We start from the raw sequence: 26,727 nt of genomic DNA, 5'->3' as shown, positions 1-26,727 counted from the left end.
TCTTTTGCCTATATGTATTCCCAAGTATTTGATGCTACTTTTGACTATATTTACTGGGCAATTTTTTAAGGATGTGCCCAGTAATCTATTCCGGAGCGAGATATCTAACAGGTCACATTTTGTGGTGTTGACTTTGAAGCCTGATTTTTTCCCCAAACGCTTTTATTAGTTCAAACACCCTAGGTAAATCGATAAGCGGCCGACCCAGTGCTATCAGGATATCATCAGCGAATAGCATAGTTTTAACTGTTTTGTTCAGAATTTTGATGCCTTCAATTTCTGTAGAGCATTCTAAGAGTCTCGCCAGGGGTTCTATTGCTAAATTACATAAAAGTGGGGATAACGGGCACCCCTGTCTGGTGCCCTTTTGAAGAGGGAATTTTTGAGAGAGGAAGCCTGGTGTATGTATTTGCGCTTGTGGGGAGGAGTATAGGTTCCACAAATATGAGCAGAAGGGACCCTCAAAACCCATCCTGTCCATTACTATTTTTAGCCAAGGCCACAGGACGTTATCGAAGGCCTTCTCTGCGTCTATCGCAAGAAGGGCCGGAGAGGGGTGAGTCAAGGGGTGTACTTTGATGTCGTCTAATATTGTCAAGATTTTCCTTAAGTTTGTAGTGGCCGAGCGTCCCTTTGTGAAACCTGCTTGCAGTGGGGAGATTATCTGGGGCATGATATTTGCCAGTCGGTTAGCCATAATTTTTGCCATCAGTTTTAGGTCTGTATTAATTAAGGATATTGGTCTGTAAGATTTTACGTCCATTGGGTCCTTTCCCGTTTTGGGTAGTAGTTTGATATGGGCTGTGTTCATATCCGATGGAATGGGGCTCGTTTTCATATATCTGTTAAATAAGGTTTCAAGTAATGGGGTTGTTTGGTCTTTTAGTATCTTGAAGAATTCGCCTGTATATCTGTCTGGGCCCGGGGCCTTGTTGGTCCCAGATTTGTTATATTTTCTTTGATCTCCGTCTGAGATATGGGCGAATTTAGTTCCGCCTTTTGGTTTTCGGTTAGTGAAGGCCAGGGTATATTTGAGAACATGTTGTTTCCCATTACTGTGTCTGTTTGTGTGTGGGAGTAGAGGTTTGAAGAATAGGAGATTAATTGCTTGTGGGTGGGTTTGCGTTTTCCCGGAGGTATCTTTCAAGCCCATTATGTTGGATCTATAGAGGGGTCCCCTTGCTAGGTTAGCCATTATTTTCCCCGCCTTGTTTCCATATTTAAATAACTTTGCTTCTTTGCGCGAGTATAGTAGTTGTTCTCTTTTTTGAAGCCATGCTTCATACGACTCTTTCGCCGCCTTCCACTTTTGTTTGTTTTGCTCGTTTGAATTATTTTGGAATTGAGTGTATGCTTCTCGTAGCTGTTCACTATATTGGTCTATTTTATCTTTGATATTTCTTTTTAGGGAGATTATATGTTACTATGAAATTTTATTCCACACCACTCTGGCTTTGTTTGAAAAACAATTCCTCCCTGGATAACCCCTTCAAGTACAGTATTCAAGGTTTTCATTTGCTGTTTATTTTTTTAATCTTTGACTACTAGGTGTTCATCAGAAATTACTAGGACTATCACTAATAAACAAATTTGAGAGCGGTAAAACTATACAATGCTTGCCATCATACTGATTAGATAAATGGTGACTATTACCACTACTGCTAAAAAAATATCTGAACATAGAGTCAAAAATATCTCATTTATTTATACCATCAATATCAATATTTATGTATTAGGACTCCATCATTTACAGGATACCTTTTCTCTGTAATAGTTGCAGCTTAGCCTACTGAGGCTCCCATACATTTGGTCACATGCTTCTGGATCCTGAATCTGTGAATTTGAGAAAAGTAAAATAAATTACAAAACTATATGTAATGCTCCTAACTGCAGGAGACACATTACATCTGCTGTATACAGTGACAGGCAATTTCTAGTAAAACATATTTATTACAAAGAAGCAGTACACATAGCAAGCTGTATTAATTATTAAAGTGAATGGCTGAATACTTTCCCCCACTATAGCAGCAGAGCTATAGATTCAAGATCAGTAATAAGCACCAGGGCTATTGATCATGCTAGAAAGACTAGAAAGTAAAGAGATTGCTCAGTGTAGTTAGTGACCCCACCCCCCACCATAAAATAGAACTTTAACCCCTTTGAGTCTAGAATCAGCCAATTTAAGTCAGCAGTTAAAGGGGTTGTCCCGCGCCGAAACGGGTTTTTTTTTCTTTTCAACCCCCCCCCCCCGTTCGGCGCGAGACAACCCCGATGCAGGGACGTAAAAAAAAAACCGCTCAGCGCTTACCTTAATCCCCGCGCTCCGGTGACTTCTATACTTACCGGTGAAGATGGCCGCCGGGATCCTCTTCCTCCGTGGACCGCAGCTCTTCTGTGCGGTCCATTGCCGATTCCAGCCTCCTGATTGGCTGGAATCGGCACGTGACGGGGCGGAGCTACACGGAGCCGGCATTCTGCACGAGCGGCCCCATTGAAGACAGGAGAAGACCCGGACTGCGCAAGCGCGGCTAATTTGGCCATCGGAGGCCGAAAATTAGTCGGCACCATGGAGACGAGGACGCCAGCAACGGAGCAGGTAAGTATAAAACTTTTGATAACTTCTGTATGGCTCATAATTAATGCACAATGTACATTACAAAGTGCATTAATATGGCCATACAGAAGTGTATAGACCCACTTGCTGCCGCGGGACAACCCCTTTAAATAATGGATTACTGCAAATATCCAGAGTAGGCTGTCATTGCAATAAGTTGACCTTAATAATGTGACAAAAGTGAAATAATTATGTGTTCGTTACTAAAGTGACAAAAACAGTGCAAGATGTAAGTGTCCGGTTTCACTAAATTAAAAAGATCACTTCTTAGAAAAAGAAAAAAAAATCATTAAATTAAAAATTACAAGAGCTCCTGCCCATCTAATGCAGGCACATACTGTATTTATTATGCACTCTAGGTAAAGTAGCTGCCCTATCAGATTGCCAGCTACTGCAGAATGGCGTCTTCCTAAATCCACTAAAAAAAATAAAATAAAAATTGTCCCTATTCTCCATTTGTGCACTTGTTGCCTTCTTATATGCTCAATTTTAACACCAAAACTTTCTACCTGTTTTACAACAATGTACAGATGTTACATAGATTTCAGATATGGGTAAAAGGCTTTAAGGAGTTGTCCAGTTAACAGTCAACTTTGCAACAATAGTGCCTATTGTGCTAGAATTAAAGGAGCAATGTGAGCGGTTGCGTATAGGCGGCAGCGAGTGAGCGGTTGCGCATAGGCGGCAGTGAGTGAGCGGTTGCGCATAGGCGGCAGCGCGTGAGCAAGTCTATCTTCACTACTTCCACAAGTAAATTGTAGATGCCCATTAGGATGAGCTCAATGCCTGGCAATGTCATCCAGTGTGCTACTTGTGCCATGTATACATTCCTTGATCAGCTGATTGAGGGTGCATACTATTGCGCAAGATGCGTGCACATTGCACATTTAGAAGCCCAAGTCCTGAATCTAAATGAGCAACTGACAACACTGAGAGCCATTGGCATCCTGGAAAGAAGTTTGCAGCTCACTGAGCAGGCACTCGCTGGGGTAGAGACGGGGGCGGATGATAGTACGGAAGAGCAGGGGGAGCAGGCAGCTAGCTGGGTGACAGATTGAAGGAGGCGTAGAGGGAAGAGAACCAGGAAGGCTAGTCCTGAACTGGCACAACCCAACAAGGCTGCAACGTTGGCAGATGAGGGGAATGCCATTACAGAGCATGCACTGCTGCAGCACGACATGTCCTTTGAAAGCCAGGGAGATGATTGCTCCAGTGAGATGGGGACGGGAAGCGCAGGGCAGGCTAGACATGTCATAATGGTGGGGGACTCAATTATAAGGGGGACAGATAAGGCAATCTGCCATAAAGACCGGGATCGTCGAATGGTGTGTTGTCTTCCTGGCGCTCGAGTTCGACACATCGCGGATAGGATTGACAAAACTACTGGGAGGGGCTGGTGAGGATCCAGGGGTCATGGTGCACGTTGGCACCAATGAACAAATTAGAGGTCAATGGAGGGCCCTCAAAAATGATTTCAGGGACTTAGGGTCCAAGCTTAGGGCAAGGACCTCCAGGGTAGTTTTCTCGGAAATACTACCTGCACCTAAGGCCACACTAGAAAGGCAGCAGGATCTTAGGGAGGTAAACAAATGGCTCCGGAGTTGGTGTAAAGAGGAGGGATTTGGGTTCCTGGAAAACTGGGCTGACTTTGCTGTTGGCTACAGGCTCTACCGTAGGGACGGGCTGCATCTTAATGGGGAGGGTGCAACTGTGCTGGAGAAGATAGCTAGAAGGCTGGAGGAGTGTTTAAACTAGGGACTGGGGGGGGGGGGGAGGCAAAAAGAGAAATAGGGGAGTAGTCAGTGTAGCTAGCGAACTGGGTCTAAGCAATGGGAATGGGGGTCGAGCAGGGGGTGGGGTTAGTACAGTTAGAACTGTCAGATCAGCCAATAGTACGAATAGCAACAAAACGAATTTAAAGAACAAAAAACCTGTATAAATTGTATGACCACGAATGCACGAAGTCTGATCGGTAAAGTGGTAAAGTGGGGATGAAAACTATGATATAATCGGAATAACGGAAACATGGCTTGATGATAAGCGAGATTGGGCGGCAAATTTACAGGGTTACAATCTCTTCAGAAGAGACCGTGGCAACCAGAAAGGGGGAGGGGTATGTTTGTATGTTAAATCGTACTTAAAGCTGAGACTACGGGAAGATATAGGAGTAGGAGATGTACACGTGGAATCTCTGTGGGTAGAAATACAGGGAGAAAAAAAATAACAAAATTCTTATATGTCCTCTCTCTACCTAAAACTAAACCTCTCTAAAACGGACTTACTGGTGTCTCCTCCTTCCACTAACCGACCTCATCCTGACATCTCCATCTCAGTGTGTGGTGCCACCATAACTCCTAGACAACATGCCCGCTGCCTTGGGGTCATATTCGACTCTGATCTATCATCTACCCCCTACATCCAATCTCTCGCCCGAACATGTTAGCTGCACCTCAAGAACATCGCAAGAATCCGCTCTTTTCTGACTGTGGACACGTTAAAAACACTTACTGTTGCCCTCATCCACTCCCGGCTCGATTATTGCAACTCGCTGATCGGCCTCCCCTGCACCAGACTCTACCCTCTACAATCCTTCCTGAATGCGGCAGCCAGGCTCATCTTCCTGTCAAGCCGCTACTCGGACGCCTCTGCCCTGTGCCAGTCACTGCACTGGCTGCCCGTTAAATACAGAATTCAATTTAAACTCGCTAACTTTAACCACAAAGCCCTCCATAGCGCAGCGCCCCCCTATATTGCCTCCCTCATCTTAATCCATCACCCAGCCCGGGCTCTCCGCTCTGCTATCGAAACCAGACTGAGTGCCCCTTTAATTCGAACTTCTCATTCCCGCCTCCAAGACTTCTTCAGAGCAGCACCAGTCCTTTGGAACGCACTACCAAAGGCTACCCGAGCAATCCAGGACTCGCAGAACTTCAGGCGTGCTCTAAAAAATGCACCTCTTCAGGGAGGCATACCGCATTCCCTAAACAAACCCCTCTGTACTCCACTTGATAACATGCTCTCTGTCCTAGTGACTGCAATCCCTGCTAGCTATCATAAACCGCTCCTGCAGTCATACCGTTTCTGCCGTCACTAAATGTCTGACCATTGTCTATGTGTATAACATTGCTCACTCTCCACCTCGCCATACCGTGCGCATCTCCAGCCCCTTTACCTTCAGTATCAACCCACTATTCGTAGTATGTAAGCTCGTTGGAACAGGACCCTCACCCCTATTGTTTCCATCAACTGATTACTATGTAACCATGGTTCTGTAATTTTTGTATTTTGTCTTTCTGTATTCCCCGTCTATGTAAGCGCTGCGGAATATGTTGGCGCTATACAAATAAAGTTTATTATTATAGACCACCAAAAGCAACAGAAGAAACTGAAACCTTACTACTAAAAGGTGCCTGCACACGAACGGAATTTCCAGCGCGTTATTTTAGGCACATTATCTGCCCCAGACCGCAGCCAATATACTCCTATGAGGATCCGCAGTTGTCCCCAGACGGACGGATTTGTATCGCGTTTTTTCACGCACTTGAAAAACTCTGCGACCTGTTCTAATTTGGGTCGGATTCTGCGCGTGAAGCCTCCAATACAAGTGAATGGGTGCGTTTTTTCACGCAGTACATCCGCAGTGCAGCTGCGGATGGAGTCACTGGTTGCTATGACTACAGGAAGTAGGCATGGTAGGAGGCGTCCCAACACACAGCACTGAGCTTCACAGGCAAATTTCAGCAGCAGCATATGGGACAGTTACTGCCCAGAGTACTTAAACAAGAATCGAAAGGAACAATCCTGGCTTCAACTCTCCGCTCAGGTTTATGGGGATGCCTGGACGAACGCAAAACGAAGCGGAAAAGAAGAACTTGCGTGAGTATTATTCGCTATTGCGTCAAATGTCCTTTTTTTTTCATTTTAACCCCTTAGTGGCCAAGCAGTTTTACTTTTGTTTTTATTGTGCTTTTTTCCATCCCCACTTTTAACCCCTTAGTGACGGAGCTTTTTTGCTTTTTTCCTTTTTTTCCCCCTACTCCCTAAAAAAATCGTAGTTCCTTTATTTATCCATCGACGTCGCTTGTTTTTTTTTGCGGGACGAGTTGTATTTTGCAATGGCACTATTTATTGTACCATATAATTTACTGAAAAACCTTTAAAAAATTGTAATCGGAGAGAAAAAAAAAAAAGACATTCCACCATCTTTCGGTGCGTCCTGTTTCTGCAGCGCGCAAAGTGCAACAAAAACGACCTGATATTTTTATTCTATGGGTCAGTATGATTACTACATTACCAAACTTATATAGTATTTTTTTGCTGTAGTACTTGTATTTTTTTTTTTTAAGATATTTAATTTTTTAAAATTATTTTCTGTGTCCATTTTCTGTGTGCAATAACTTTATTTCTTTGGCGACATAGTTGTGTGAGGGCTCATTTTGTGCGGTATGTCCTGACGTTTCTGTTGGTACCATTTTTGCATACAGTTGACTTTTTGATCGCCTTTTATTACATTTTTTCCTCGGGAAAAAGGGTGACCGAAAAAGTGCATTTCGGCATAGTTTCTTTATTTTTTTTGACCACATTCACCGTGCAGGGTAAATCATACATTACTTTGATAGATCAGACTTTTACGGATGCAGCGATACCAAAACGGTCACACTGCAGGACGGGCGACTCTCCGCAACGCTGGCAGAAAAGAGCACATGACCGGCTCCATTGCCGGACTTGTGTTCTTTCCTCCAGCTCTGTGGAAAGACGTCTATCCTGCATTGCGGCCGTCTTGTGCAGGAAGACGGGTGCATCAACCGCCAGGATGCGCCCAAATTACTAAGCCCTCCCTGTTTGTTTTTTGCGGGAACAGTTGTATTTTCCACTGGTGCCACTGAAACGGCATTTATTGGGTTAATAGCCTTGTTCAGCAGACACCCGCAATGTGTAGAGGGAGATAGGTAGTATTTCTTGCCAATGCAGGATGTAAGAACGCAAAATCTGTAGTAATGAATTCCTCTTGTGATTTTTTTTGCAGTGACTGAAATAAAGTCACGCTGGAGAAGCGCCCGAAAAAAGTTACATGGATCAACCATGCCCACAAAGACATCTGCTCACCGAGTGAAAGCATGTTGACAGAATAATTTAACGGTGCTCGCACAAGCAAGAGGGACAAAACGGAGTCTGGGTGTTGGTTTTTAAGCTGTTTTCCAAGGAATGGGCAGTTCTCTAGGGGTTGGGTTTACAATAAGGGGCGGCTGCTGGTTTTTCTGCGCGTTTTTTTCCGCAACACATCCGCGTATATCCGCGCGTGATTTTTCACGCATCCGCACCTATCCGCAAGCACATTTAGGTACCATACGCGCGTGAAAATCCGCTAGCAGAATCCGGAACGCTCGTGTGCAGGCGGCCTAAGGCCGGCTTCACACAAGCGTGACGGGCTCCGCTGCGAAATATTCCGCAGTGAAGCCGGTCACGGCGCCCCCCAGAGACCCCATACTTACCAGCGGAAGATAGCGTGAAGACGCTTCCCCGCCCACCGCCGTCACGTCATGTGACACGCACACCGCGTCACATGACGCGGCCGGCCGTGTCACGTGACGCGCCGGCCGCGTCATATGACGCGGGGCGGTAGGCGGGGAAGTGTTTTTTCACGCTATCTTCCGCTGGTTGCAGCGGGAGATAGCGTGAACGGACGGCTTCCATTGACTGCAATGGAAGCCGTCAGCGCGTACACCCGCGGCAAATAGAACATGCTGCGGGTGAGGACGGGAGATTTCACGGTGCGAAATTCCGCGGTGGAATTCCGCACCGTGAGCATTGTGCTATTAGGTTCAATAGAACCTAATAGCATGGAGCAACGCAGCGGATTTTTGCCGCGGATTTACGAGGCGTAAATCCGTTCGTGGGAAGCAGGCCTAAGGCAGATAGAAGAGGTGTCAAACCACAATAAAGTAATTATCATAGGGGACTTTAATTATCCAGCTATAATATGGGACAACAAACCTGCAAATCTCACAAGGGTGATAAGTTCTTGAGAACAATTAAAGATAACTACCTTATCCAACTTGTGCGGGAACCAACGAGAGGGAGGGCCATTCTGGACTTAGTACTAACTAACAAACTGGACGGAATAAAGGGAATACAGGTTGACTGGCACTTGGGGAACAGTGACCACAATAGAATCAACTTCCAGCTGTCCTTCAATAAGAAACCTCATCAGGGAGCGACAAACAAACTAAACTTTAGTAAAGCAAAATTTGATCAGCTTAGAACTACTATCGGTAACATTAATTGGGACAACATCCTCAAAAATATCAGTACAGAGGACAGAATGGGAAACGTTTAAAAGGATCCTAATCACCTCATGTGAGCAGTCCATTCCCTTTAAAAATAAAAGAACTTCAAGTAAAAGGAAACCAATGTGGCTCAACAAGACGGTAAGGGGGGCAATAAATGAAAAAAAAAAAGCGTTCAAACTACTAAGGCAAGAAAGCAGCGAAGAAGCACTAAAATCATACAGGGGAAAAAACAAATGATGCAAAGATAAGATCAAAATTGCTAAGAAGGAGGCAGAAAGACTGATCGCCAAAAGATTGCAAAAACAACCCGAAACTATTTTTCAACTATATTAACAGCAAAAGGATTTGCACCAAGAGCACTGGCCCTTTAACAAATAATGCAGGAGAAATCATTGAAGATGATGGGGGGAGGGAAAGCAAATCTATTAAATAGTTTCTTTTCAAGCGTATTCACAAACGAAAAGGAAATACCACATGAGATGCAAGGGAATACAATGAACCCCTCACAAAATATCTCATACCTAACACAGGATGAAGTACAGAGCCAGTTAAAGAAGATTAAAATAGATATATCGCCAGGCCCAGATGGAATACACCCAAGGATACTAAAGGAACTAAGTGATGTGATAGCTAGGCCGCTATATCTAATATTTGTACCATTGGATTGGCGCATTGCCAACGTGGTTCCAATTTACAAAGAGGAGACCAAAAGTGAGCCTGGTAACTACAGGCTGGTAAGTCTCACTTCAGTAACTGGAAAAATATTTGAGGGGTTTCTGAGAGGCCATCGAAGAGTACCTCAAAAAGAAAAACAGAATAACTCCTCACCAGCATGGGTTCATAAAGGGTCGATCATCTAAGACCAATCTGATCAGCTTCTACGATGAAGTAAGCTCTAGGCTGGACCTGGGAGAGTCTATTGATCTCGTATATCTGGACTTCTCTAAAGCATTTGACACTGTGCCGCATATCAGGCTGATATATAAAATGAGACAGCTCGGATTGGGTAAAAACGTGTGTATCTGGGTAAAGAACTGGCTCAATGATAGAAAGCAGAGGGTGGTAATAAATGGTTCGTACTCTGATTGGGCCACCGTCGCTAGCGGGGTGCCACAGGGTCAGTACTAGGCCCCATTCTGTTCAATATATTTATTAACGACCTGATAGAGGGGCTGCACCGTAAAATATCAATATTTGCAGATGACACAAAATTATACAATATAATCAATGCAACGGAGGATAATGTACGGCTACAAATGGACCTACATAAGTTGGGGGCTTGGGCAGAAAAATGGCAAATGAAGTTCAATGTTGAAAAATGTAAGGTTATGCACATGGGCAGGAGAAACGGATGTCACCAATTTACACTAAATGGGGTACTGCTAGGGAAAACTGATATGGAAAAAGACCTGGGGTTACTAGTGGATTGGAAAATAAACTGGAGTAATCAATGCCAGTCAGCTGCTGCAAAAGCTAATAAAAGTCTTGGGGTGCATTAAAAGAGGCATAGGGGCGAGGGATGAGATTATTCTTTCACTATATAAGGCACTTGTCAGGCCTCACATGGAATACTGCGCACAGTTCTGGTCACCGGTGCTCAGGAAAGATGTTACAGTACTGGAGGGGGTTCAAAGAAGGGCAACTAAAGTAATACATGGAATGAAGGGACTGGAATACCCAGAGAGGCTATCAAAATTGGGATTATTTACTCTAGAAAAAAGACAGCTAAGGGGTGATCAAATAACTATGTATAAATACATGAGGGGACAATACAAGGATCTCTCCCATAATCTGTTTATATCCAGGACTGCGACGGTAACAAGAGGGCATCCGCTACATCTGGAGGAAAGAAAGGTTTTATCACCAACACAGAAAGGGGTTCTTTACTGTAAGAGCAGTTAGACTGTGGAACTCTCTGTCTGAGGATGTGGTGATGGCAAAATCCATAGAGGAGTTTAAAAGGGGACTTGATGTCTTTCTGGAGCTGAAGGATATTACAGGATATAAATCTTAGGTTAACTGTTAATCTGGGTACATAGCAGGTAGGAAATATTAGGGGTTGATCCAGGGATTAGTCTGATTGCCATTAGGGAGTCGAGAAGGAATTTTTCCCACAAAAGGGCTAATTGGCTTCTGCTCTTGGGGTTTTTTGCCTTCCTCGGGATCAACAACACAGGAGGATAAACAGGGTGGACTAGATGGACATTGTCTTCATTCGGCCTTACAAACTATGTGTTATGTATATGTTACTATGAACAGTACCTGTCATTTGTCACCACGATCCAGCGCTACATCTCCGCCATGTTTCTGGTGTTGGTTGCGGAAGATGTCACCTAACCACTGCAGAGACTGCAGTTCGCTGCTCATTCTCTTGGCATCAGCGCTCACATGCTGTATGCTTTGATTGGCTGTTGCAGTCATGCAAAACCTCAAAAAATGACCTTGCAACTACCTGTAAAAACTTTGAAGACCTAAACAGGAAAGTGAAGAAGCTAGGAGCACAGATAGTTTTCTGATGGCCATGGAATAAGGTGAATGAACAGGATTCTAGAGGTGAACAACTGGCTACGGCAATGGTGCTGGGAGCAAGGATTTGGATTTATAGACCATAGAGTGAATTACCGATGTTCAGACTCATTGCTAGAGACGGATTGAACCTCACAAGGACAGGAGAGCATACACGTATATTTGGCAAGCACCTTGTAAGCACCATCAGTCTCTAAAACTGACTTACTGGTATTTCCACCCTCCACTAACCGACCTCATCCTGACATCTCCATCTCAGTGTGTGGCGCCACCATAACTCCTAGACAACACGCCCGCTGCCTTGGGGTCATATTTGACTCTGATCTCTCTTTTGCCCCCTACATCCAATCTCTGGCCCGAACATGTCAGCTGCACCTCAAGAACATCGCAAGAATCCGCTCTTTTCTCACTGTGGAGACGTTAAAAACGCTTATTGTCGCCCTCATCCACTCCCGGCTCGATTATTGCAACTCGTTGCTGATCGGCCTCCCCTGCACCAGACTCTACCCTCTCCAGTCCATCCTGAATGCGGCAGCCAGGCTCATCTTCCTGTCCAGCCGGTACTCGGACGCCTCTGTCCTGTGCCGGTCACTGCACTGGCTGCCCGTTAAATACAGAATTCAATTCAAACTCGCTACCTTCATCCACAAAGCCCTCCACAGTACAGCGCCACCCTATATCGCCTCCCTTATCTCAATCCATCAACCAGCCCGGGCTCTCCTCTCTGCTAATGAAACCAGACTGAGCGCCCCTTTAATTCGAACTTCTCATTCCCGCCTCCAAGACTTCTCCAGAGCAGCACCGGTCCTCTGGAACGCACTACCAAAGGCTACCCGAGCAATCCAGGACTCGCAGAACTTCAGGCGTGCTCTAAAAACGCACCTCTTCAGGGAGGCATACCGCATTCCCTAAACAAACCTCTCTGTACTCCGCCTGATGACATGCTCCCTGACCTACTGACTGCAATCCCTGCTAGCCATCATAAACCGCTCCTGCAGTCACACCGTTTCTGCCGTCACACGGCCAAATGTCTGACCATTGTCTATGTGTATAGCATCGCTCACTCTCCACCTCGCCATACTGTGCACCTCTCCAGCCCCTTTACCCTCTGTATCACCCCATTACTTGTAGTATGTAAGCTCGTTGGAGCAGGACCCTCACCCCTATTGTTTCCATCAACTGATTACTATATGTAACCGTGGTTCTGTAATGTTTGTATTTTGTCTTTCTGTATTCCCCCCTGTCTATGTAAGCGCTGCGGATTATGTTGGCGCTATACAAATAAAGATTATTATTATTATTATTATTAATCTTGTAGATATGGTACCTTTTAATGGCTAACGAAAAAACATGATGTTATATAGCAAGCTTTTGAACCTACTCAGGGTTCTTCCTCAAGCTTACTAGAATAGATGCGCGCACACACACAAAAAAGCACGGACATAGTGTGATTAATTTGCACTTACAAAATACCAGAAGAGGATGAACAGAGAAGTAAATACTTTATTAGTCCACTAATAAGGATGTGAAAGTTGTATGGTCTCTAAATTGGTGTTACGGGGTCACCAGGCCTATGTGTTATCTTTGCTATAGATTTCTCATATTCTTCACGGTTGCATGAAGCTGCTTGAGATGTTTTTTTTGCTTATATTGAGAGAGTCAAAGATGGTTATAAACTTGTACCCCCAAATTCTTCCTTGGAAACCTGCAAAGAAACTCCTCCACCATACCCTACACAAGGATTACCGACTTAAAATCATATTCCCGGACCCTCCCTTCCAAATGTGAGGAACTTTATAACTTAGGAGTGCATTGCCCTCCAACGCACAAAAAGAAACTTATTCCTGCAACGTAAGGAGCCACAAAAGCCATATGAGGGCTTGTTTTCTGCAGGACCAGTTGTGTTTTTTCTAAGTGGGGTGAAACGGAAATAAATGTAATTATACAATTTCAGAGGAAGTTTTGTTTATTCTATGGGTCAGCCAGTCTCAGTGCTATTGAGATCAGCGACTGGCCACAGTGGTCAGGCACTCAGACGGGCACTTGACCGCTGAACCTGTAAGGGAGCAGAGGCCGCATAACCAAAGTATCTGGGAACTCAAGGAGGCGGGTATTTGTTGTATTATCATCCTTGGAGCTCCACAATACTTTTCAACTGTATCCACGTCGTAAGGATGAGGATACAGTTGAAAGTGGTGCAGAAGACAGAGGGCTTGATGTAGATACAACACATGTAGTCACCTTGACTTCACTGGTGCATTGCACATTCACTGGAAGGCGTTATCAGGGCCAAATGACAGAAGAGTATAAACGCGAAATTTTGCTGCGACTTGTGCTGACATCAGCAGCAGGAAGAGGTGGGCATCCAGCTAAGGAAACGTGCATTATGGATTAACGCGGTGACTCTGGGTTCCAGCAGCTCGCACTGATTCAAAACCAGGTGCTAATACTAGGCGCCAAATAATAAAAGTACGTTTTTGAATTTAAGAGCAGTCTTCTGTTTTAAATAAACATATCCAGGATGTATAAGACCCCATTTATAATGACAGATGATTGCTCCAAAGTGGCTCAAACGACAGTATGAGTGACAGCTACTATAGACTATGCAAAGATGATCTCTCAAAAGTAAGTAGCTATGCAGGCGGATTCGGACACCACAGCTATCGCTCGGTGAAAAAAACAGCTGTTTTGTTCTTAGTGATTACAGCTCACGTTCCGCTGTGAACTACCAGCAGGACACGAGCCGAAAGAATCTGATCAGCGCTTCCAACTGTGATAACAGCCAGCACAGCTTATAAGCGTTCATTACTCAATTCAAGAAAACTAGAATTGAGCGAGGAACAACTCGTGTACGAAAACTGCATAATGTCTGTGCATTTAGACGCAACGGTTATCACTCAAAAGACTGCTTTGAGCGAGAATCGTGGAGTCTAAATATGCCTTTAAAGGTCTTTGGTGTCAGTTTACGAGCAAATATCCTGATGACAGGTTCCCACTGTATCTTTTACCATACAGCAGCAGGTAAAATCATTAAGAAGGAAAACAACAAGTGCTTCACTTTAATTGCCCATTTAACAAACCCAGAAAACAAATCAAAATCAGAAAAAATAGCCAACATCAAAAGGAGAAAAAGAACACAAATTGAATCTTAAATGAATATTGTTTTTTCTACTCTGTACAAGTCTTTATATAGAAAAAGTAGTAGAATAAATTCAGAATTGTAGACAAGCTGTATTTCAGAATGTGGTATAGTGCCCACTGAAAAAGAAAATAGTCACAGGAACAGGTTACCAAGTCCTCCTGCTAAACGAAATGCTGTAAACACATCAGATAATGATTGTTTTGGAGATCAGATTCACATAGATCATAGAATGGTAGAGTTGGAAAGGACCTCCAGGGTCATCTGGTCCAACCCCTGCTCAGTGCAAGATTCACTAAATCATCCCAGCCAGATATTTGTCCAGCTTTTGTTTGAACACTTCCATTGAAGAACTCACCACCTCCTGTGTTTTTGTGTCTCCCCCCCATTGAGAATGAGAATAGGGCTGATCCCTCTGCACTGCAACAGACCTTCAGAAATTTGAAGACAGCTATTAAGTCTCCTGTCAGCCTTCTTTTTTGCAAGCTAAACATTCCCAGATCCTTTAACCGTTTCTCATAGGACATAATTTGCAGACCGCCCACTGTTCAAGCTTTTCTAAATCTTTTTGAATACTCTCTCTGTCTTCCCTAGTGTTAGCTATCCCTCTTAGCTTTTTGTTGTTCACAAATTTGATCAGTTTTCCCTCAATTCCCTCCTCCAGATCATTTATAAAAATGTTGAACAACAATGGGTGTAGGACAGAGCCTTGTGGTACCCCACTTGACACATTCTTCCACTTGGATGTGCAGTCATTTATGACCACTCTTTGGAGTACGATCACTCAGCCAGTTTTGAATCCACCTAACAGTTGCCTTGTCAATTCTATGTTTGGTTAGTTGTACTTTCCTGCATCCAGCTTCTTCCCTTTTTTGAAGATAGGGTCAACATTTGCCGTTTTCCAATCTTCTGGGACATTTCCTGTTTTCCAGGAATTTTCAAAGATTATGGTGAGTGGTTCAGCAATTACCTCTACTGCTTCCTTTAGTATCCTAGGATGTAATTCATCTGGACCTAGAGAGTTGAATGCATTTAAGTTAGCTACGTGTTCCCTCACCATCTCTCTGCTGATAGATAGTCTGCATTCTATTATTACCCCAATAGAAGGGAAGATCAGTTGATGTTCCATCTACTTTCTGACAGAAAACTGATACAAAATAAGAATTTAGAAGATCTGCCTTCTCAATATCATTCTTAACCAATTCACCATTATCATCTTGTAAGCATCCAATAGCATCTTTGACTTTTCTTTCGCTTTTGACATACCCCCCAAATCCTTTTTTATTGCTTTTGGCCTCTGTTGCAAATCTCAGTTCATTATTAGCTTTTCTGACACTTGTACAGTTTCTGCTGACCACATTATATTCTTCTTTAGATATTCCCCCCTCTTTCCATTTGATAAACATATTTTTCTTTGTTTTTAACATGTGTGCATCAATCCTGGTCTCTTTAAATGCTTCCCATTCTTCCTTCTTTTAGGGATTGTTAACAATTGTGCTTTGAGAATCTCATTTCGCAATATTTCCCAACCTTCTTGGGCATTTCTGTCCTTAAGCACATCCAGCCATTGGATTCTTCCTATCCTCTTTTTGAGTTTATTAAAATCTGTCTTTCTGAAATCCAACCTTGAGGTCTGAGTATTCTCAGGTCTTCATCCCCTTTTTATCCAAAATTCAAGGATGGTATGATCACTGCCTCCTAAGGTCTCTATCACTCTTACTACCTCAACCATTCCCTCCCTTTAAGTAAGATAGCAGATCCTCTTGTTTTCTCTCCTACCTTTTGGTACATTAAATAGTACTCTTATATAGCTACGTCGATGGATAAATAAAGGAGTTACGTTTTTTCAGGAAAAACAAAAATGCGAAAAAAAGGGTCCCCGTCATTAGGGGTTAATAATGAACATTTACTATAAAACTTTATGTTGGCATTATTTTTTTTTAGCACAATATTTTTAAGAACACTTTTTCAAATTTTCTAGAAAATTTCCAAAACCTATTTTTTAGGGGGCCATTTCAGTTCTAAAGTGGCTTTGAGTGGCCAATATTAGCCCAATTTAGAATTCATGAATCATTTTGAAAACTGCACCCCACAAAGTACTCAAGACAATATTTAGAAAGTTTAATAACCATTTACATTTTTATAAAAGTTAAAGCAAAGTGGGAGGTAAAATTTTAAAATGTCATTTTTTGGAGGGTATTTTATTTTATTTATTTTTTTGTCTAACACAGCAGGTGCTAATAGAGAAGCACAACTCAATATTTTTATTACAACGATTATAAAGTTTTCTGAAATTTCCCACATGTGGCTCTAGAGGGATAATCAACTCAAAAATCAGATAATATACAATGCATTCGGAGAGTCTTCAGAACAATTTTTTTACATTCTATTACGGTGTGGCCTTGTGCAAAATTCAAGTTTTTCTCCTATCATTTTGCACTCAATACTCCATAATGACAAAGTGAAAACAATGTTAGAAATCTATGTAAATGTTTTAAAAATGAAAAACTAACATTTTGCATTGTCATAAGTATTTAGACCTTTTGGTATTACACTTGAAATGTTAGCTCTGGGGGCCTCCGATCTCTCTTGATTATCTTTGAGATCTTTCTACATCTTGATTGGAATCTACCTGTGGTAAATTCTGCCGATTGAATCCCAAGAGACACTGGCCAGGGAAAGCCAATCGCCGAACGCGTTGCTGGTCTAGAGACCGGCTGAAAGGAGCAGTGGCTCTACATCTTTGGCGGTTCCTATGACGTGGGACTCCGCTGGCTCCTGCGTAGCTTCTAGCTACCTATATGTGGATGAGGCACCTATGGGCCCTCCACCTCCGGGGCTGCTGTTTCACTGCCTGGTGGGAGACAGATTAGATAGTGTTACTGCGCTCTCCTCTGGGACGTACCCAAGTTGTTGTAACCAGCGGTGTGGTCATTGATGCGGCTGCGGTCGAGAGCTGGGATCTCCGCGCCTGGAGTCTAGACGGGGAATCTGTACCGTTTCCCCCACCACCTCCCCTCCCAGGAAACCTCCTACTCTCGCTGCATGCCTTTTCCCTGCATCTGAGACCTGGCCCAGGACCACAGTTACCTGCTATAGAGGACTTGAATGCCTAATGCATATAAAATAACTTATACAAGAGTTCCAAGAAGCCATTTATCTATTAAACTTAATTTGAGCACAGAAGCATCTGGGCTCCATAGTCCCACCAGTAAACAATTGGAGGACAATTAATATTTGAACAACTAGACCCCAATAAGACCTATAGTTAAAACTTTATTTAAAGCAACCCTTCTGTGACTGGCTACTGACTGCTCTATACCTCATACACCCCCAAATATTGCAATGCCTGGCTACTACTGATCTGCTGGAGAAAAACTAAGTGTTAACCCCTTAGTGATGGCCAGATTGCCTTTTTACGTCTTAGCTAAGTGGGCTTTAATCCTCAGGGATGTAAAAACATGCATTCCCAGAGAATTAAAGCCACATGGGCTGTGGACATGACAGCTACATGCTGTCAGCTACCGGAAGTAGCTGACAACATAGAGCTGTCATGGGGATTTTGCAGGGAGGCCTTCGCCAGCAAGTTGACGCTATCCAATGGATAGCACCAATCACAATAAAGTCAATAAAAAGTTAAAGATTCAAAGTATGATGTCACATGTACGCACAGAAGGCCTGGATCGCCCGGGAGATTTGAAATCTCCTGGCTCCCAGATCCTGAAGGTAGCGGAAAAAAAGTAAAAAAAAAAAATTAAGGTTCAGCTGTAGAGAAGAGCGAGCACCAAAATGCTCGGGTGCTCGTTACTCGAGTCGAACTTCCTGCGATGCTCGAGGGTTCGTTTCGAGTAACAAACCCCATTGAAGTCAATGGGCGACCCGAGCATTTTTGTATGGGACCTATGCTCCGCTAAGGTTTTCATTTGTGAAAATCTGGGAAATTCAAGAAAGTGATGGGAACGACACAGAAACGGATAGGGCAGGCGAGGGGCTACATGTTGGGCTGCATCTCAAGTTCCCAGGTCCCACTATTAAGCCACAATAGCGGCAAGAGTGCCCCCCCCCCAACAATTTTTACTTCTGAAAAACCCTCATTAGCAAGGCATACCTTAGCTAAGCACCACACTACCTCCAACAAAGCACAATCACTGCCTGCATGACACTCAGCTGCCACTTCTCCTGGGTAACATGCTGCCCAACCGCGCATTTCAGTAATAGTAGCAGTCAAGACAGGCCCAGGTAACAATTCCGAAGCAGCAGTATAGGGGGAGCACAGTATTAGTTCCATTTCAGTAGTAGTAGCAGTCTAGACAGGCCCCAGTAACATATCACTAGCAGCAGTATAGGGGGAGCACAGTATAGGGGATTCATGTAACGGACACAGCAGAGCCAGGAAACAATTATGCGCAAGCCTGTAGTCAGACCTAGGTGCATATGACTGAGCTACTGGAATTCACAGGGCTGAACCAGTCAAGTGGCCAAAGGCCAGTGGTAGGCCTTAAGTATTTTGCTTCAATTTTTTAAAAATGGTGAGGTGAAAAACCAGACAGACACCGTATGCAGCGTATATATGTATACTCTTTCCCTCTGGCGGGATGACGGCGATCATGTAACGGACACAGCAGAGCCAGGAAACAATTATGCGCAAGCCTGCTGTAACGCTTAGCTGGGTAATAATGAGCGACTACTACCCCCAGCAGACACGCAGTAAACTGTACACGGTCACAGGCTTGGCTGGGTAATAATGAGCGACTACTACCCCCAGCAGACACGCAGTAAACTGAATACGGTCACAGGCAGCCCAAATATAGTATTTTTTTCCAATTTTTGGGAAAAAGCCCACTGCCTATATAGCCTGTATATGGATTTCCCTGTTGGAGGATGACTGTGGTTATTGAAAGCACAGTGCAGCCAGAAAAAATTATGCACAAGGCTGGGTATTAATGAGCGACTACTACCCCCAGCAGACACGCAGTAAACTGAACACGGTCACAGGCAGCCCAAAGATTTTTTTTTCCAATTTTTAAAAAAAAGCCCACTGCCTATATAGCCAGTATATCTCTTTCCCTGTACCACTGTCCCTGCCTCACCAGTACTGCCCCTATACTCAGTAAAATGACTGCAGACTGAGGACGCTATGGTCTGCATGCCCGATATACAAAAAAAAAAATGTGCAAAACTGCTAAAAGCAGCCTCAACAGTACTGCACACGGTCAGATGTGGCCCTAAGAAGGACCGTTGCGGTTCTTGAAGACGAAGATAACAGCCTAACACTCTCCCTATAGCAGCTACAGCAGGACGGCACTTTCCCTAATGTCTCTCAGCGTGCATCTGTGGCGAGCCGCGGCCGGCCCCAGTTTATATACTCGGGTGTCACCTGATCTCCCCAGCCACTCACTGCAGGGGGGTGGGATAGGGCTGGAACTTCACAGGAGGAAGTTGTTATGCCTTCCCTGTGTTTCTATTAGCCAGAAAACGGCGCAAAATTTTCTGGGAAGAAATTGGAAGTGACTTGAACACCGCGTGGTGCTCGTCTCGAGTAACGAGCATCTCGAGTACCCTAATACTCGAACGAGCATTAAGCTCGGACGAGTACGCTCGCTCATCTCTATTCAGCTGCCCTCATGGATTGGATCCATGGAGGCAACTGTAAATACTCACCCCTGTCCTCCATGATGTCCTGCCGCGGGCCTCTGTACATGCGCTAATGTGGTGCGCATGCACAGAAGGCCCGAGCCCGTCAAGTTTAAAATCTGTCTATACCCGGCTGTCAAAGATAGCCAAGTGCAGGGACATGTGACTGGGGACTGCTGTATGTGGTTCCGGTCACATGATCACTTTATCTATCTAATAACAGTGATCATGTAAAGTTTAAAAAAAAGTAAAAATAAAAAAGTTTAAAAAGTTAAAGTTTCATTTCCTCTTATGGATCGTATCCGTGAGGGGAGATGAAGTTACATAACTAAGGTCCCCGGATTTGTCCCACAACGGGATCTTTATCCTTACCTTGGCTTCTGCGCATGCACCCGTCAGCAAAATGGTGGGCGCATGTGCAAAAGTCAAGGATTGCCCAGTAATTTAAAATCTCCCTGCTCTTGGCTACCAATGGTAGCTGAAAGCCTGGAGATGTCACAGGGGGCTGTGGTGAAATTCCAAGTCATGTGATCGCTGTTATTCAATGGAGTCATTATGTAAATGTTAAAAAAAGTTGTAGTTTCATCTTCCCTCACCTTTGCTATTGGTGAGAGGAGATGAAACTCTTTACCGGCGGCCTCCGTATTTGAACCCTGATGCAATCCTTCTCCACGGACCTTATCTGGATTCTGACCATGCGCCTGTCGGCAAAATGCTGGACTCATTCACAGGAGCCTGGAAGAGTCCGAGAAATTTTTAATCTCCTTACTCCCGACTACCAAAGGTGGCCTCGTTGAGCGGTCTCCGGTCAAGTGATAAAAATGTAGCGATCTACCTTAGGCCGATCTCACACGTTCGAATAGGAATTCCGCATGAGTTTGATCCGCGGTAATACCGCGATCAATCAAATGCAGTGGATTACACTATTCCGCTCACATTAGCGGGTTGGAATTACATAATCCACTCACAGAAAACAGAACGCAGCAGGTTTTACTTTATCGCGGATATCTGCAACATAGAGCCCATTGCGCTCTATGGTAGCAGATATACTCGTAACCCATATGTAAATACATTGTGTACGGGCTGCAGCTACTCACGTCATCGCTAAATGACGGCGCGGGAAATCCAAACAAATAAAAGGTGTACTGCGCATGAACGCCAGTGTGAGTACGCAGTACATTACGCGGCCGTACGCAGGGCCATGGCCACGATCCGCTGCGGGCATTGCAAGCAGATTCCACATACGGCCGTTGGATCCCAGCATTATTCAAACTGTTACCTGTAATACGTAATTTACAAGAAGCCCCGGGAACGCTCGCCTTCCTGAGGTTCCAGGAGCAGCTTGTTGAGCGCCTGCTCTTTGAGACCGCCGCACCTCAGCCAACTTATAAAGCCACACAGAGTGCCACTTTTTACACCACATCCCTGCCGCTGAGGTTAAGAAATACCCCCCAAAAAAGCATGGGAGGAGGAGGGGTACCCGGTTTAAATGTACTAATCTCAACCAGGCCCCTGTAATTACCGTTGTCTTCAGACATACTACACAGTTTACATTATTACTTTTATCCAAGATTTAGGGAATGCCAAAAAGAGTGGGAGGGGCTGTGGGTGGGTGCGGGATCTTTTTTAGGGGGTCGATTTTTTTCCCCGCACAAGTGAGCAATGGGGCCTGGAATTTATTTTGTTGTGCCCTGAAATCCAACGGGTGTTCCTTCTATTACAAACCTAGCCATGTGTCCTGTAAGTAGATTAGGGCCACAATGGGTATGTTTCTGAACACGGAACAAGCAGGGGGATGCATTTTGGGGTGAAAGTCTTCATTGCTATGTATGCTGTACAAAAAAACAAAAATATATAGTAATTTTTTCATTCTGCTTTGCTTAGATTCATTAAAAAATTGTGAGGTCAAAATATGCAGTACACCCCTAGATTAAATCATTAAAAGGGTCTAGTTTTTAAAATGGGGTTACTTGTGGGGGTTCACCCCATCGTTGTGGCCCCCCTCAAGGGCTTTACAAGTGTGCAATGGGGCCTAAAACGCCTTCAAGCAAAATATCTGTTCTGGAAGCCACTGGCTGCTCCTTTTGGTTTGGCTCCCCTTGTGCACACAGACATAGGATAGGTTTCTGAACCCATAAAAAATAGAGGTATCCACTTTGGGGTGTAAATCCTCATTTTGCACTATATAGTGCACTATAACAGATCTATACACTTTCTTATCACTAAATGCCACATATCCAATTGGTGCGGTTGAGGCTGCAGGACCAATTCAATCTCCGGAAGTCTGCAACCCTGTGATACACTCCTAACAGTCCCACTGCAGACGGGTCCCGTGGGTTTTAGATTATTAGTGCTAGAAATAAAAAAGACTTACTTATTTTTCAGAAATGCAAAGTCTATAAAAATAGCATCTATATATATAAAGCTGAAAGCCCTCACTGACTCACTGACTGACTGACTCACTGACTGACTCACTGACTGACTCACTGACTGACTCACTGACTGACTCACTGACTGACTCACTGACTGACTGGCCAAAAGTTCTCCAACTTCCCGATGTCGTAGAAACATGAAATTTGGCGCAAGCATAGATTATCTCCAAAATAGGAAAAGAAAATGGGTCCCAACTCGATTATTCAATTGTATGCGCAAAAGAATTGGCGTCAAAAATTTTCGTACATAATCTAAATCTCTCACTTCCCAATGTCATAGAAACGGGAAATTTGGCCCGAGCATTGATTATGTCATAAAAAGGAAAAGCTAATGGGTCCCAACTAGATTATTCAATTCTATGCGCAAAAGTATTAGCGTCCAAATTTTACGTGCAGAATGTAATTTTCTCACTTTCCGGTGTCATAGAAACGGGAAAATTGGCACGAGCATTGATTATGTCATAAATAGGAAAAGCTAATGGGTCCCAACTCCATTATTCAATTCTATGCGCAAAAGAATTAGCGTCCAAATTTTACGTGCGGAATGTAATTTTCTCACTTTCCGGTGTCATAGAAACGGGAAATTTGGCACGAGCATTGGTTATGTCATAGGTAGTAAAAGCTTATGGGTCCCAACTCCATTATTCAATTCTAGCGCAAAAGAATTGGCGTCGAAATTTTACGTGCGGAATGTCATTTCTTTACTTTCCAGTGTCATAGAAACGGGAAATTTGGCATGAGCATTGATTATGTCATAAATAGGAAAAGCGAATGGGTCCCAACTCGATTATTCAATTCTAGCGCAAAAGAATTGGCGTCGAAATTTCACGTGCGGAATGTAATTTTTTTTATTTTCCGGTGTCATAGAAACGGGAAAATTGGCACAATCATTGATTATGTCATAAATAGGAAACGCTAATAGGTCCCAACTCCATTATTCAATTCTATGCGCAAAAGAATTAGCGTCCAAATTTTACGTGCGGAATGTAATTTTCTCACTTTCCAGTGTCATAGAAACAGGAAATTTGGCACGAGCACTGATTATGTCATAAATAGGAAAAGTTAATGGGTCCCAATTCCATTATTCAATTCTAGCGCAAAAGAATTGGCGTCGAAATTTTACGTACGGAATCTAATTTTCTCACTTTCCGGTGTCATAGAAACGGGAAATTTGGCTCGAGCATTGATTATGTCATAAATAGGAAAAGCTAATGGGTCCCAACTCGATTATTCAATTCTATGCGCAAAAGAATTAGCGTCCAAATTTTACGTACGGAATCTAATTTTCTCACTTTCCGGTGTCATAGAAACGGGAAATTTGGCACGAGCATTGATTATGTCATAAATAGGGAAAGCTAATGGGTCCCAACTCCATTATTCTATTCTATGTGCAAAAGAATTAGTGTCCAAATTTTATGTATGTAATCTAATTCTCTCACTTCCTGATGTCATTTTATATAAAGGAAACGTCGCATGGTTACCTCCACGTGGTGTTTCCTAGGTAACGCAGAGAACTATGCAAAATGGTGAACATATGTTTTTCCTCGGTATCTCTAAAGTAACCACGACTTCATAAGATTTTCCGTGTGAACACCAGATAAACACCAGTAACAAATTAACTCGGGTGAAGTCGGGTATATCAGCTAGTATATCTATATATATAAAGCTGAAAGCCCTCACTGACTGACTGACTGACTCGCCAAAAGTTCTCCAACTTCCCGATGTCGTAGAAACATGAAATTTGGCGCAAGCATAGATTATCTCCAGAATAGGAAAATAAATTGGGTCCCAACTCGATTATTCAATTCTAGCGCAAAAGAATTAGCGTCGAAATTTAACGTACATAATCTAAATCACTCACTTCCCAATGTCATAGAAACGGGAAATTTGGCACGAGCATTGATGTCATAAATAGGAAAAGTTAATAGGTCCCAACTCGATTGTTCAATTCTATGCGCAAAAGAATTAGCGTCCAAATTTTACGTGCGGAATGTAATTTTCTCACTTTCCGGTGTCATAGAAACAGGAAATTTGGCACAGCATTGATTATGTCATAAATAGTAAAAGCTAATGGGTCCCAACTCCATTATTCAATTCTGTGCACAAAAGAATTAGCATCCAAATTTTACGTGCGGAATGTAATTTCGTCACTTTCCGGTGTCATAGAAACGGGAAATTTGGTACGAGCATTGATTATGTCATAAATAGTAAAAGCTAATGGGTCCCAACTCCATTATTCAATTCTATGCGCAAAAGAATTGGCGTCAAAATTTTACGTACATAATCTAAATCTCTCACTTCCCAATGTCATAGAAACTCGAAATTTGGCACGAGCATTGATTATGTCATAAATAGGAAAAGCTAATGGGTCCCAACTCAATTATTCAATTCTATGCGCAAAAGAATTAGCATCCAAATTTTACGTGCGGAATGTAATTTTCTCACTTTCCGGTGTCATAGAAACGGGAAATTTGGCACGAGCATTGATTATGTCATAAATAGGAAAAGTTAATAGGTCCCAACTCCATTATTCAATTCTATGCGCAAAAGAAATAGTGTCCAAATTTTATGTACGTAATCTAATTCTCTCACTTCCTGATGTCATTTTATATGAAGGAAACATCGCATGGTTACCTCCACGTGGTGTTTCCTGGGTAACGCAGATAACTATGCAAAATGGTGAACATATGTTTTTCCTCAGTATCTCTAAAGTAACCACGACTTCATAAGACTTTCCATGTGAACACTAGATAAACACCAGTACCAAATTAACTGGGGCAAAGCCGGGTATATCAGCTAGTCTATATATATAAAGCTGAAAGCCCTCACTGACTCACTGACTGACTGACTGACTGACTCGCCAAAAGTTCTCCAACTTCCCAATGTCGTAGAAACATGAAATTTGGCGCAAGCATAGATTATCTCCAGAATAGGAAAATAAATTGGGTCCCAACTCGATTATTCAATTCTAGCGCAAAAGAATTGGCGTCGAAAGTTAACGTACATAATCTAAATCACTCACTTCCCAATGTCATAGAAACGGGAAATTTGGCACGAGCATTGATTATGTCATAAAAAGGAAAAGCTAATGGGTCCCAACTCCATTATTCAATTCTATGCGCAAAAGAATTAGCGTCCAAATTTTACGTGCGGAATGTAATTTTCTCACTTTCTGGTGTCATAGAAACGGGAAATTTGGCACGAGCATTGATTATGTCATAAATAGGAAAAGTTAATAGGTCCCAACTCCATTATTCAATTCTAGCGCAAAAGAATTGGCGTCAAAATTTTACGTGCGGAATGTAATTTTTTCATTTTCCGGTGTCATAGAAATAGGAAATTTGGCACGAGCATTGATCATGTCATACATAGTAAAAGCTAATGGGTCCCAACTCGATTATTCAATTCTATGCGCAAAAGAATTAGCGTCCAAATTTTACGTACGGAATCTAATTTTCTCACTTTCCGGTGTCATAGAAACGGGAAATTTGGCACGAGCATTGATTATGTCATAAATAGGAAAAGCTAATGGGTCCCAACTCGATTATTCAATTCTATGCGCAAAAGAATTAGCGTCCAAATTTTACATGCGGAATGTAATTTTCTCACTTTCCGGTGTCATAGAAACGGGAAATTTGGCACGAGCATTGATTGTGTCATAAATATGAAAAGTTAATGGGTCCCAACTCGATTATTCAATTCTAAGCGCAAAAGAATTAGCGTCCAAATTTTACGTGCGGAATGTAATTTCACTTTCCAGTGTCATAGAAACAGGAAATTTGGCACGAGCATTGATTATGTCATAAAAAGGAAAAGCTAATGGGTCCCAACTCCATTATTCAATTCTATGCGCAAAAGAATTAGCGTCCAAATTTTACGTGCGGAATGTAATTTTCTCACTTTCCGGTGTCATAGAAACGGGAAATTTGGCACGAGCATTGATTATGTGATAAATAGGAAAAGTTAATAGGTCCCAACTCCATTATTCAATTCTAGCGCAAAAGAATTGGCGTCAAAATTTTACGTGCGGAATGTAATTTTTTCATTTTCCGGTGTCATAGAAATAGGAAATTTGGCACGAGCATTGATCAT

At 43.1% G+C, this 26,727-nt stretch overlaps 1 protein-coding gene across 2 annotated transcripts in view; it reads right to left on the bottom strand.

The window, feature by feature from the left end:
- Window positions 1–26,727, bottom strand: part of UQCC2 (ubiquinol-cytochrome c reductase complex assembly factor 2) — a 113,501-nt gene that overhangs the window by 24,835 nt on the left and 61,939 nt on the right. Inside the window, exon 2 of one of the 2 annotated variants that reach the window (XM_066591550.1) lies at window positions 1,759–1,833. The exons of the other annotated variant lie outside the window; for it this stretch is intronic. Coding sequence (XP_066447647.1) covers window positions 1,759–1,833 — 75 coding nt within the window. The remainder of the gene's footprint in view (window positions 1–1,758; window positions 1,834–26,727) is intronic. 2 annotated transcript variants of the gene reach the window in all.

Source organism: Eleutherodactylus coqui, chromosome 1 (assembly GCF_035609145.1).
Source record: "Eleutherodactylus coqui strain aEleCoq1 chromosome 1, aEleCoq1.hap1, whole genome shotgun sequence".
Taxonomy (NCBI): Eukaryota; Metazoa; Chordata; class Amphibia; order Anura; family Eleutherodactylidae; genus Eleutherodactylus; species Eleutherodactylus coqui.
The sequence above is the reverse complement of the archived record's forward strand: the minus strand, read 5'-3'. Positions and strand labels throughout refer to the sequence as shown.